Consider the following 12,972-nt stretch of genomic DNA (forward strand, 5'->3'; position numbering starts at 1 on the left):
TAAATCTTTAAATTTTAACAGAAGCATGTATGTAGAGAAATAGATATTACAGAAATATAATCAAATGTAAAAAATAATCACTGCATAGTTTTTAGTGTATTAATTGCAAGTAAATTGATTATTATTAAAGTTATTCAGTCAAGACCAGTCAAGAGTGTTTCCCCTTTCCTTTTGTTGTTTGATTAACATAAGGGTCATTTTGTGTCAAATCAACCAAATTTCAGAAACTTTCCCATCAAATTTTTGATTTTGTCAATATTTTACCTGAAGAAAGATAAACATTTATAGCGTTGAAAGCCAAAATATTAAATGTCATGGATGTATATTTGCTGAGTAATCCACTATTTTGTAGAGGTGGGTCAAAATGACAATTTTCTCCTGAGATTCATAGCCAAATAACAGGAGGGTAAAGATAACTTCAGAAAGATTCATATTGAGATTCATATTGAGGTTCCAATATTGCTGGAATGGGAGCAGATAGTGCCTTAAAAATGAAGACACCAAAAGAAAAATGTGTTAAAACCCAAAATCTAAAATGGCATTAAGACATCTGTAATATTTCTTGAGTTACAGGCCTGCAAACATTGGAAAAACATTTTTTAAAGTGCTTTTTTCCCATTTTTTAACAATCACTATTGGCGTATAATGCAACAAAGATTGCTTAAGTCAACAGATTTTACTAACAGACCTACCAATCTTTGTGTGAAAATAACATGATGCTGCCGACTTTCTGAAGTAATTTTTACCCCCTTGTAATTTGGCTCCGAATCTCAGGTGAAAATTGTCATTTTGACCCCCCTCTACAAAACATCCATGACATATCATATTTTGGCTTTCATTGCTACACATGTTTGTCTATCTTCAGAAAAATATAAACAAAATCAAAAATTTGAGCTTTGGTTGAGTTAATGCATGGATCTGATATAATGTTATACATCACAGTGTTTCCCATACATTGGTTTATTTGTGGCGGCCCACCACAATGACAAAACTGACCGCCACAAATAGATTTTCCAAAAGGCTTTGACTTTGTTGAATAAACATGAGCACTGCACGTTTCAAAGTCAAAATGTGGCGCGGGTGTTTTTATATGAATGTATTTTGAAGGGAACTGACTGTCTTTAGAAAAGTTTCGATGTCATTTTCATTTAATCTTTCCTATAATGCCTGATAAAGCAGCATTTATGAGTGCATCCCTGCTTTGTTTACAGCCGTTACCGGGGAAACCGCGGTTTCTGCAGCTCCTCAAGCGCCTCCTGATGGCAGAGAATGAATTTGCATTTTCAATCAGTCAGCCCGTCAGCTGTTTTATATCCTATATTTCCCCGGGGGAAGTGCTGCCACAAATAGAGTGTAAGTCTGTGGGAAACACTGCATCAGATTTTTCCCTCAACTGTTTCTGTTCACTTAAGACATAACCAATTGTGCTTACCTGAATACTTACCTAGACAGATATTTTGAAATAATTCTGTGTCTGTCTGACTGTTCAAGCACAATATGCCACAAAAGAGAACTGAAGGATCACATGCTGTCTGAGAGAGGCGGCTTTCTGTGCATCAAGTGCATCAGGCAGTGCAAGTAATGCATTGAGATCTTTTTTGTGGCTTATTGTGCTTAATAACTGTTTAACATTAAGCACGTCCTGCAGTACCCTCAGTAAAAACCAAGACATCAGTCACAAGTGCTTTGCTTCCTAAGGACATATGCAACTTTTTAAATATATAATAAGAGTAGCCTACTTTATTTACAACAAAACAGTATTGTCATCGTAAAAATGTTTATATTCTGCAGCTCTAGTATCAAATGGTATATCATTTTGGCTCAAACTAATTGTTTTCAGAAGTATTCTCTTAATTCAAAGCAATGACATGCATTTGTTGAAATCAGTTCCCAGGGAGTTACTGACTTTAGTAGACTGAACTGCCTGACTGGATGTGTGCGTAATGGCCACCAGCCATATCCCTTTTTATACTCCTCTGCAGCGCGGGTCTGTAACTGAGTCGTCTATACAGGTGCCACTGTTAATGAGTGGAGATGCAGGCTGCGTTTTACTGCCTGGCACTGCAGAGGTGTGCTAATTACCACAGCAGTGCTCCTGAGAGCAGTGCATTACTGGGTGATGTGCATGGAGTCAGCATGGCAACAGCCCTGTGGCAAGTAGGTGATGCTTAAGACTTGAACCTTTATCTGTAGATTTCATCATTCAGAATATTTGCAGGGATACTTCTGTGGTTTGTGGGATGGTGATGTGAATATTAAGTTCACAGAATGCCTCATTCAGTGTGCATCATTTGGCATTTTTGTACTGTATTAGTTTATTAGTCAAAACCTTAAAATACATTGTGCATTATGCACATTTGGCATGAACAGCCTCACGAAGTCCAAATTAACATTTAATCAGCTGTTTTGCTATTAAGAACTATTATAAGTGTTTTAAAAGTTCACCTGAAGTATATTAGCATCGTTGCATCAAAATCAGACTTCTTTTTAGATGAAACTTGATATGAAAGTTTTGAACTTTGCATCAGTTATTTTGTTGCTGCTTTTTATATCTGATGCTTTTGTTTTTGATATCCAACTCCTTTATTTTGATCAGTATTTCAAAGTTTTTCTGAGTGATTCCAACTCTGCTGCCCACAGTTTTACCTGCTACAGTTAGCTTTGGTGATTCTTGTGTAGTCTTTATTCTTTCAAATGCATAGATGCTCATATTTGATGAGGGCAAAGTGTGCAAATTCTCCTTTATTGAAAACACTGTTGTTATCCAACATATCCATGAGCTGATTTTTTTTTTTGGTCTGAATCAACGTCAAGTGTTTGGGTTAAAATGTATTTTGAATGTAATATGTTTTTTTTTTTAATAATAAAAAAAAAATAGTACCATTTGTCACCATGTTTTTGCTTTCACTATTTCATTTTAAATGGTTCTCAGGTAGTATAATTTAAAGTCATAAAAGTTGTATTCGTTATGAAAAAATAAGTAAAATTCTGTTTAAAATAGTTTTAGGTGATATTACCATGTCACCACAGAATATTAATTAATGCTATCTACCCTTTTGTAGAGATTTTTGATATCAGTGTTGATACTGTGACTCTGAGAACCTTCAGACACTGGCTAACCTTTCATTTACGTTTATGCGTTTGGTAGACAGTTTTATCCAAAAGCATGTTCAGGCTATTTATATTATCAGTACATGGATGGATGGTTGCCTTACCTTTCACATTTATTTTGCTGCTGTCTGCCTGGCATTGCTTTTGGGGTGGTTGCCTGATAGTTGCAACATGCAGAGGTTTCAGTTTGTCAGTGCAGTTTATTTCTGCAATCTATGTGAAAATCAGATCAGATGCATGAGAAATGGAGGAGTCCACTGCGCATAGATTTGGTTTAATTTAATTAGCAATGCCCAAAGGCGCTCATTTCCTGCACGTGAATGGCGAGGATGCTAAATTTGAATTTTAAGTTTGCACTTCATACAGCTGGATCAGAGGGTCTCATCCTTGCGCTGGAAAAAATCTTTTAAATTAGAGGGTCATGACTCACCTTTATGGAAATGACCGAATAATGAAAAAAGAGTGTCTGTCATAGCACTGGCCTCACAGACATCTCATTCATCAGATTTCAGAGGCTCGTGCTCGCTTTCTGCCATTCTAGAGGAATTTCAATGAGGTTCCCGAGAGAACAGGGGAGGTATTTTTAAACCGAGGTTCGTCTGAATAATATGTGGGATATTCCCTCCCCTGGTGCCTTCCGGTTGTGTTGTCATTTTCACGATAAGACGTTCTATGCAAAGTGCAGATGGATTATGCCGCCTGACCATGTACCTATGTGACGGGACGGGCCTCACGCTTTTGCTACTATTTTAAGCCAGAGAGGGCAGCGTGCCTAAAACACAAGGTTGTTTGTTGGGTGTAGGGTGCAGCCGCAGGCAGGAATAAGAGACCATGCCGCACGACGACGACACCGAGGCCTGTTTACAACGGAGATACATGGAGAGGGGGAAGGGTAGAGGGAGAAAGAAAGGGTTACGCTACCCTTAGGAGAATTGGAATTCTTTGTGAACCGTTCCCCCATTTGGCTGGCAGTTGTGAAAACAATTCCGCAGCATTTACTCAGTTTGCGGCTCAGATTACAGTTGTGTGAGTCAGCTGCAGGGTGCAGGCCGGAGGTAGGAGGTGGGCCAGACGGCTTGGCCAGTCTGTGCAGCTCAGTGATTTTTTTTTGTCTGCAGATCAGCGTCTGTTCTGGAGCTTCTCTCCAAAGAGAAACGCTGCCTGTTTGAATGTGCTAATTAAAATGACATTGGTTCCAGCTGGAGTGGTTCTAACTATTGAAGTGTCGGCACGCTTCAGAAGTGATCGCTCATATCCTGACAGTGTCGGGCAATATAATGATCCCCTCTCTCGCTCTTCTCCGCAGGTTTTGTTTTTGAGTGACGCCGACAAAAACCGTGATCTGAGGGAGCCCCTGCATTCTCGCCGCACCGGATCATCACCCCTCCTTCGCCGCCGCCGTTGCCGCCACTCGACCTGCCACCATGACGTCGGAGCTGGAGAGCAGCTTGACCTCCATGGACTGGCTGCCACAGCTGACCATGCGGGCGGCCATTCAGAAATCGGATGCCCAGAGCACTCACGGGCCGGGCATGGCTAAGAAGAGTGCTCTGCTGGACCCCAACACCACACTGGACCAGGAGGAGGTGCAGCAGCACAAGGACGGCAAACCACCGTACAGCTACGCCAGCCTCATCACGTTCGCCATCAACAGCTCGCCAAAGAAGAAAATGACACTGAGCGAGATCTACCAGTGGATCTGTGACAATTTCCCCTATTACAGGGAAGCCGGCAGCGGGTGGAAGGTAAGAGGCGATGCGCTGTAAGCGTCAGTTAATTTGTCATTATTTGCTTTCTGCCCGTCAGAGACATTTGCATGCACACGAGTGACGTCCCTCCACTTAAATTCAATCAGTGTACCGAATCAGCCCTGAATTTAGTCAGAGGAGACTGCCAAGGTTAATGTGTGAAATTATTCTCATTTCTTATGCTGTCAAGGCTTTTTTTTCTTCCTTTCCTCGCCAAGGAATGTTGCGAAAGTATCAAATAAACAGCCACGCTGCTATTTTGCAAAGCACCATTCAGATCTGTTTATGACCATTAATATTTGATACAGTATCTTGTCTCTCTAGACACAAGAAAATAAAGGCTCTTTTTGGAGACACGTGTGAGAAGGAAGTGTGTTGATATTCACCCAGCCAGATCCAGCCACACAAGCCATAGAAGAGGGAAAAAAGTGCCTTTCATGGCTTGTATTATTCATGCCAGATGCCTTGATAGAAGTCCATTATGTTGGAGAGAGCCATTGCTGTGTCACCATCTCAAGGAGCATATGATATACAGAGATGAAGCCGTGCTGATTGCCTTTTAAAAAGCGGAGATGGAAATTGATATTAGAATGAGCTTTCCAATCAGTTGACATTTATTGGCAATAGAATCGGTAGCACAGCTTTATTGCAGGCAGACAAGATGTACGTGGTTCATATCCGTGCGAGACGTGTCACCGTGCATGCGTGTGTGTGTGTGCGTCTATGCGTCTATCTGTTGGTGAGCATATTTTCACAAACACCACCCTCTTTTGCTCGGATATTTATGTCACTGTAGATATGAGAGCAACACATGATTTTGTCATTTTAAAAATCACCTTAAAATATGTTTACAGATGCAGGTTTTACTTGATAACTATAATCAAAATAACAAATCAAACATGTGGCTCTCTACACTTCCACCCCATTGTTGTCTGGATTATAGAGCAGGAGAGTTTTTGCATGTTTATCAATCCTATTACCTAAAGTTTTCTTCCCTTCAGAAGCGTAATGCTAGAGTGCTCTGCTGGACCCCAACACCACACTGGACCAGGAAGAGGTGCAGCAGCACAAGGACGGCAAACCACCGTACAGCTACGCCAGCCTCATCACGTTCGCCATCAACAGCTCGCCAAAGAAGAAAATGACACTGAGCGAGATCTACCAGTGGATCTGTGACAATTTCCCATATTACAGGGAAGCCGGCAGCGGGTGGAAGGTAAGAGGCGATGCGCTGTAAGCGTCAGTTAATTTGTCATTATTTGCTTTCTGCCCGTCAGAGACATTTGCATGCACACGAGTGACGTCCCTCCACTTAAATTCAATCAGTGTACCGAATCAGCCCTGAATTTAGTCAGAGGAGACTGCCAAGGTTAATGTGTGAAATTATTCTCATTTCTTATGCTGTCAAGGCTTTTTTTTCTTCCTTTCCTCGCCAAGGAATGTTGCGAAAGTATCAAATAAACAGCCACGCTGCTATTTTGCAAAGCACCATTCAGATCTGTTTATGACCATTAATATTTGATACAGTATCTTGTCTCTCTAGACACAAGAAAATAAAGGCTCTTTTTGGAGACACGTGTGAGAAGGAAGTGTGTTGATATTCACCCAGCCAGATCCAGCCACACAAGCCATAGAAGAGGGAAAAAAGTGCCTTTCATGGCTTGTATTATTCATGCCAGATGCCTTGATAGAAGTCCATTATGTTGGAGAGAGCCATTGCTGTGTCACCATCTCAAGGAGCATATGATATACAGAGATGAAGCCGTGCTGATTGCCTTTTAAAAAGCGGAGATGGAAATTGATATTAGAATGAGCTTTCCAATCAGTTGACATTTATTGGCAATAGAATCGGTAGCACAGCTTTATTGCAGGCAGACAAGATGTATGTGGTTCATATCCGTGCGAGACGCGACCCTGTGCGTGCGTGCGTGTGCATGTGTCTATCTGTTGGTGAGCATATTTTCACACCCACCACTCTCTTTTGCTGTGCTGTAAAACGGATATTTATGTCAGTGTAGATATGAGAACAATACATGATTTTGTAAGTTTAAAAATCATCTTAAAATATGTTTATAGATGCAGGTTTTATTTGATAACTATAATCAAAATAACAAATCAAACATGTGGCTCTCTACACTTCCACCCCATTGTTGTCTGGATTATAGAGCAGGAGAGTTTTTGCATGTTTATCAATCCTATTACCTAAAGTTTTCTTCCCTTCAGAAGCGTAATGCTATTTCCGCTGAAAAGATTTGTATTTGCAGATATATGAGGTGAGTTTGAGGGTCAACGTGGTGCTTTTACTCATTTAAAACGAACCTTTTTATTCTCTTGCTAGAAACGTGCTCACACTCCGTCCGTGGTACCTAGGAAGATGGCTGTAAGTTAAATTGCTTGCTAGCACCTGTAAAGCCTTTTGTGACATCAGCCTTTCTCTTTTCCTTTCCCCTCCCCCCTCTGCAAACATTTTACACGGTGGACAGACATAACAAATGGATTTCTGCGTTTTTCACTAAATTCACTGAAATCGCTGTACAAGGTTGCTGCCCTGACACGTTTAGCGAGAGACGGCTTTCCATTTTGCTGGAATGTAGCCTTTTTTCAAAAGCCTCATGGAAAGAGGCGAGATCCAGCCACGCAGGCCATAGATGAGGGAAAAAAACTGCCTTTCATGGCTTGTATTATTCATGCCAGATGCCTTGATAGAAGTCCATTATGTTGGAGAGAGCCATTGCTGTGTCACCATCTCAAGGAGCATATGATATACAGAGATGAAGCCGTGCTGATTGCCTTTTAAAAAGCGGAGATGGAAATTGATATTAGAATGAGCTTTCCAATCAGTTGACATTTATTGGCAATAGAATCGGTAGCACAGCTTTATTGCAGGCAGACAAGATGTATGTGGTTCATATCCGTGCGAGACGCGACCCTGTGCGTGCGTGCGTGTGCATGTGTCTATCTGTTGGTGAGCATATTTTCACACCCACCACTCTCTTTTGCTGTGCTGTAAAACGGATATTTATGTCAGTGTAGATATGAGAACAATACATGATTTTGTAAGTTTAAAAATCATCTTAAAATATGTTTATAGATGCAGGTTTTATTTGATAACTATAATCAAAATAACAAATCAAACATGTGGCTCTCTACACTTCCACCCCATTGTTGTCTGGATTATAGAGCAGGAGAGTTTTTGCATGTTTATCAATCCTATTACCTAAAGTTTTCTTCCCTTCAGAAGCGTAATGCTATTTCCGCTGAAAAGATTTGTATTTGCAGATATATGAGGTGAGTTTGAGGGTCAACGTGGTGCTTTTACTCATTTAAAAGGAACCTTTTTATTCTCTTGACAGAAACGTGCTCACACTTTGTCCGTGGTACCTGGGAAGATGGCTCCAAGTTAAATTGCTTGCTAGCACCTGTAATGCCTTTTGTGACATCAGCCTTTCTTTTTTCTTTCCACTCCCCCCCTCCGTACACATTTTACACGGTGGACAGGCGACATAAATGGATTTCTGCGTTTTTCACTGAATTTACTGAAATCGCTGTACAAGGTTGCTGCCCTGACACGTTTACCGTGAGTCGGCTTTCCATTTTGCTGGAATGTAGCCTTTTTTCAAAAGCCTCATGGAAAGAGGCGACCTTCCACTGTTCTCAATGATGGCTGCTAATTGCCACATTCCATTTCTATATCATGCATTATTACAGCTATTATTTTGGGGATCTAGCTGTATGTCAGTTTACAATGGGCCAAATATGCATTCTGTAGTGTGTTAGTGTTCGTTTAAGCAGAGTAATGAAAAGTTAGATAATTGGATACAGTTCTATTGCTTTTTTATTTACATAAATTTAAGTTGAAGATATAGCTGAACTCAAAGGCATGCTGGTCAGTCTGTGAAAGTGCTTGCATTTAGATGCGAGACAGGCTGAGGCACTATGCCTATGTGATGTGGAAAATGGCTTTTAGGATATCGCAGCACAGAAGCATCTCATAGGCGGAAGAGCATGCACTGATGGGAAAACAGATCTATGGAGCTGGTGTTAAGAATTGTATAACAGCAATACGAGTGTTTCTTTTAATAGACCGGAGAGCTCGAATCTCACTCTGACCGCCGTTGACTATTATTTTAGAGAGATCCTTTGTCTCTGAAGTGCGCGCTGCTATATTTGCGCATTTGCACATATGCCAAGCGTGGCTGGGGTGAATGTAGGTCTGTGTGCAGTCATCGCCCTCCATCTCTCCACACCCCCCCCGAGATGTCGGCAGCAGGAATTTATGACCCAGCGCACGCACACGTCTGTTCTCTATGATAATTCTAGCTGTGCCAGAGAGATGAGACCAGGCTAATCCAGGCGGCGGCAACTCATTTAGTCATCTCAATAGAACTCCATTAGCCAACGCTTTTAAGAAATATCAATAAGTGCTGTCAGTAAGAATAGATAATTCATCAAGGTCAAAAAATATTAATACAGTATTTGGGGAGATAGATATGCAGCTTGAGATGAATTTTAGCACATTCTGTCTCTGCATTATGAAACCTGTTACTGTAGAGTAGGGTTGTTGCCAGGGTTAGAAATTAACTTTTTTTGCTGACAAGCCACAGTGGCTGGTGAAATGCAGAATTTTACTAACCGCTCATGTCCCCCCCACCCCTAGCTATTTTTATTTTTTTCTTTAAATTAATCTATATAAAATAACTCACCACGATGTGGAATTGAACAATTATTTCCCTTTTAAAGTAACTTTTCTTTTTTCACACTGTCACTGGCTTTGTAAGGGGACTCTTTGGATTTTTATAAGCTATCGCAGTGTGTGGGACTTCTATTCCTATACACTACTGGTTAAAAGGTTGGGGTAATTATGATTTTACTTTTTTTTTTTTTAAGAAATAAATGTTTTCTTTTATTCCTCAAGAACACATCACATTGATCAAGTGACACTAGACATTTTTAATATTACAAAAGATTTATAATTCAAATAAATGGCTGTTTGAAAATGTATCGCATATTAACAACTTGATAATAACATAGTTATGTTTATTGGGTGCCAAATCAGCATATTAGAATGTTTTCTGAAGGATTGTGTGACACTGAAGACTGGGTTAATGGGTGCTGAAAATTCAGCTTTAACATCACACTTTTTAAAATTACATTTTAAAATATATTAAAATAAAAAGTCTTTGCATAAAAAATTATATATATTTTTTTTTTGTATTTCATAATATTACTGTATTTTTGATCAAATAAATGTAACCTTGGTGAGCAATTTATAAACCTTTAATTTAATTTTATCAGACCTGTTTACATTCACTTTAAACAGACTGAGAACAACATATATATATATATATATATATATTGTATCGACCAAAGTAGTTTTGAAATCCATAGTGTAGTGTTTTTTTGTAACGTTATTCTTGTATATAATTTGTATCAAACAATCCAGTATTACTGCCTCGGAACAGCAGGGTGGTGTTCAATTATGTAGCCACTACACAGATTCAAGATATTGCTTTGGCTGTCACCACAAGAAATCATCCTCCATCCCTTTTGAAAGCCCTTACGTAATACACTCGTCTTTGTCCAGTTCTCATAATCCCAAGTTATCTGTGTGCAAGCTACCTCAGTGAAAAGAGTGAAAGAGCAAATGAGATTAATTTGCCGTGTATTGGTTTGAGAGGCTCACTGTTCCCAGTCAAACCCACTTGTCACTGATGAGATGTTTAATGCTGTCAAGATGCTTAGCACCCGGTCACCTTCTGAATTTATGAATTTGACACCGATGCTTCTGGTGAAGCGAAAGCCATCGCAACCCACCTGATCTGTGCGTTCCAGCATTCTCATCCCGTTTGACCTCAGAGCACTTAAATAGAAGCTGTAGCGGAGTGCAACCAGGCTAAACCTCAGTTTAAAAGCATTAAATGTATGGATGTTAGAGGATTATGGAGGACCCGAGCCACGCGAAAGCTCTTGTTATCCTCCGAGAATTTTCAATCTCTGTTTATACAACAGGTTTGTAATCCGGCCACAGAGCAGACCATAATCTGATCAGGCACTCAGAAAACGTGCGGCGCTAACAGATATGACAGCGCGGCCTGCTTATGATGGCTTTGCCACGGCAGCTGCTCCTCAGAATACACAATGTGGTTCTGGCACTTTCTCGTCTAATTGCTCCCTGATGATTTACCAACAGTGCTTCGGGAAGGCCGGGTGACTTTTAAGGTCATCGCTCTACCCACTTTCAAACCTACCGTATGAATCTCATTGTGCTGGAGACGGCTCGTCTGAAGCGCAGCTGGAAATTCCAAGCAGTTCTTGCATCCTAACCAGTTTAAATATGCTTGAAATGTTTGTTCTTGAATCTCTTCCATTGCTACCGGCATGATATTCTCCCGTTTCCACACCTGCATGCAGGCGAAAAAGTGTGCAAATGCTTAATTCCTCACAAATGCCGTAGCCGTTGATGCTCCGAAGCTGTTTCGGCCTGCGCTAATGGATAAATGCGGTTGCCGAGTTTGAGTCTTGCCCTGTTTAAAAACGCTGTTGGCACTTGTGGAGTGTCCGGACCTTCTTCTTTGATCTCATTATGAAATGCAAATGCTCACCAACCTAAACAGATCAAAGGTTGCACCCGCTGTTGGGCAGCCAACATAATAATGGAAGCCAGGGGCGATTGACCGTTTTTTCCCTAATAAGTGATTTGGGGGACTGCTTCACCCCTCAAGGGTGTTATTTACTTGCGAGCTGGGAACATTATCTCTTAAGTAACTAAACGGCCCAAATCCCAGCTCCCCTTGCTTTTATTTAAATGTGGAAGCACAGGTATTGCACTCGTCATATCTCTCGACTCAGGCTTGGTGTGCAGGGTTTGGAATATTAAGATGTAAAATTGCTTCAGCGCGCTCTGATTTTCAGTCTAATCCTCCAGCCAGGATCATTACGCGGTCGGGCATTTCATTTTGAAATGTCCTCCTGATATTAAATTATTCAAATGGTAAGATACATATTGATAAAGAGTTGTATGTTTTTTTTCCCCCGACTTCTTTTTCTAAAAATACATTCACCTTACAGTACATCAGATTTGAAAATCTAGTGCGCAGTTATTAGGCCTGTGTTGTTGCATATATTTAGTTTGCTGCCTCTCTGTGTTTTTAATTGTGGCAGCAGCAGAAGTGTCTGTGTTGGTGGTGGGAGTGGTGGTGATTCATGCCGTAGCCAGTTTGATCCTGCTGTGTGGCTGGCTCCCGTGTCAGGAAGCTCCTGCCTGGCCGCCCGCCCACCAAGCCTCACCTTGCCCCATCCCACTCGTACCCCGCCGCTCACACAGAGTAGGGGGACAAAATTAAAAACAACTGTTTTTTTTGTTAGTAAATGTTAATATTTATTTTACTGGGGGCAGTCGTGGCCTAATTGTTAGAGAGTCGGACTTGTAACCCGAAGGTTGCGGGTTCGAGTCTCAGGTCCGGCAGGAATTGTAGGTGGGGGGAGTGAATAACCAGCGCTCTCTTCCACCCTCAATACCACGACTGAGGTGAGACCCCCACCGAACCCCCAACTGCTCCCCGGACGCTGCAGTAATATGGCTTCCCACTGCTCCAGGTGTGTGTTCGCGGTGTGTGCACTTGGATGGGTTAAATGCAGAGCACAAATTCCGAGTATAGGTCACCATACTTGGCCACACGTCACATCACTTCACTTTCACTCCTGTGATGGCAAAGTTTAATTTTCAGCAGCCATTACTCCAGTCTTCAGTGTCACATGATCCTTCAGAAATCATTCAGATATGCTGATTTGGTACTCATGAAGCATTTCTTATCATTATCATTGTTGAAAACAGTTGTGCTGCTTAATATTTTTGTGGAAACCATTTTTCAGGATTCTGTGAATAATTAATTCAAAAGAACAGCATTTATTTGAAATATGATTTTTTTGTCACTTTTGATGATTAATTTAATACATCCTCGCTGAATAAAAGTATCTTGTAAGATATATCTTGTGAGTAAGGATTTACAGAGAAGAGAACAAGAAGCCCATGATCCCTACTATGCATGTAGGTGTATACTTCACCAACTAAACATCAATCATTTGTCCTTCATTGATTGATTCAACCACATCT

At 40.8% G+C, this 12,972-nt stretch overlaps 1 protein-coding gene across 1 annotated transcript in view; it reads left to right on the forward strand.

Moving 5' to 3' along the window:
• The window catches only part of foxj3 (forkhead box J3), a 120,246-nt gene that overhangs the window by 54,196 nt on the left and 53,078 nt on the right, over positions 1-12,972 (forward strand). Inside the window, exon 2 of the mRNA XM_016564602.1 lies at positions 4,418-4,856. Coding sequence (XP_016420088.1) covers positions 4,536-4,856 — 321 coding nt within the window. The 5' untranslated portion in view covers positions 4,418-4,535. The remainder of the gene's footprint in view (positions 1-4,417; positions 4,857-12,972) is intronic.

This window comes from Sinocyclocheilus rhinocerous, unplaced genomic scaffold (genome assembly GCF_001515625.1).
Source record: "Sinocyclocheilus rhinocerous isolate Xijiao unplaced genomic scaffold, SAMN03320098_v1.1 scaffold889, whole genome shotgun sequence".
In the NCBI taxonomy this organism is placed as follows: Eukaryota; Metazoa; Chordata; class Actinopteri; order Cypriniformes; family Cyprinidae; genus Sinocyclocheilus; species Sinocyclocheilus rhinocerous.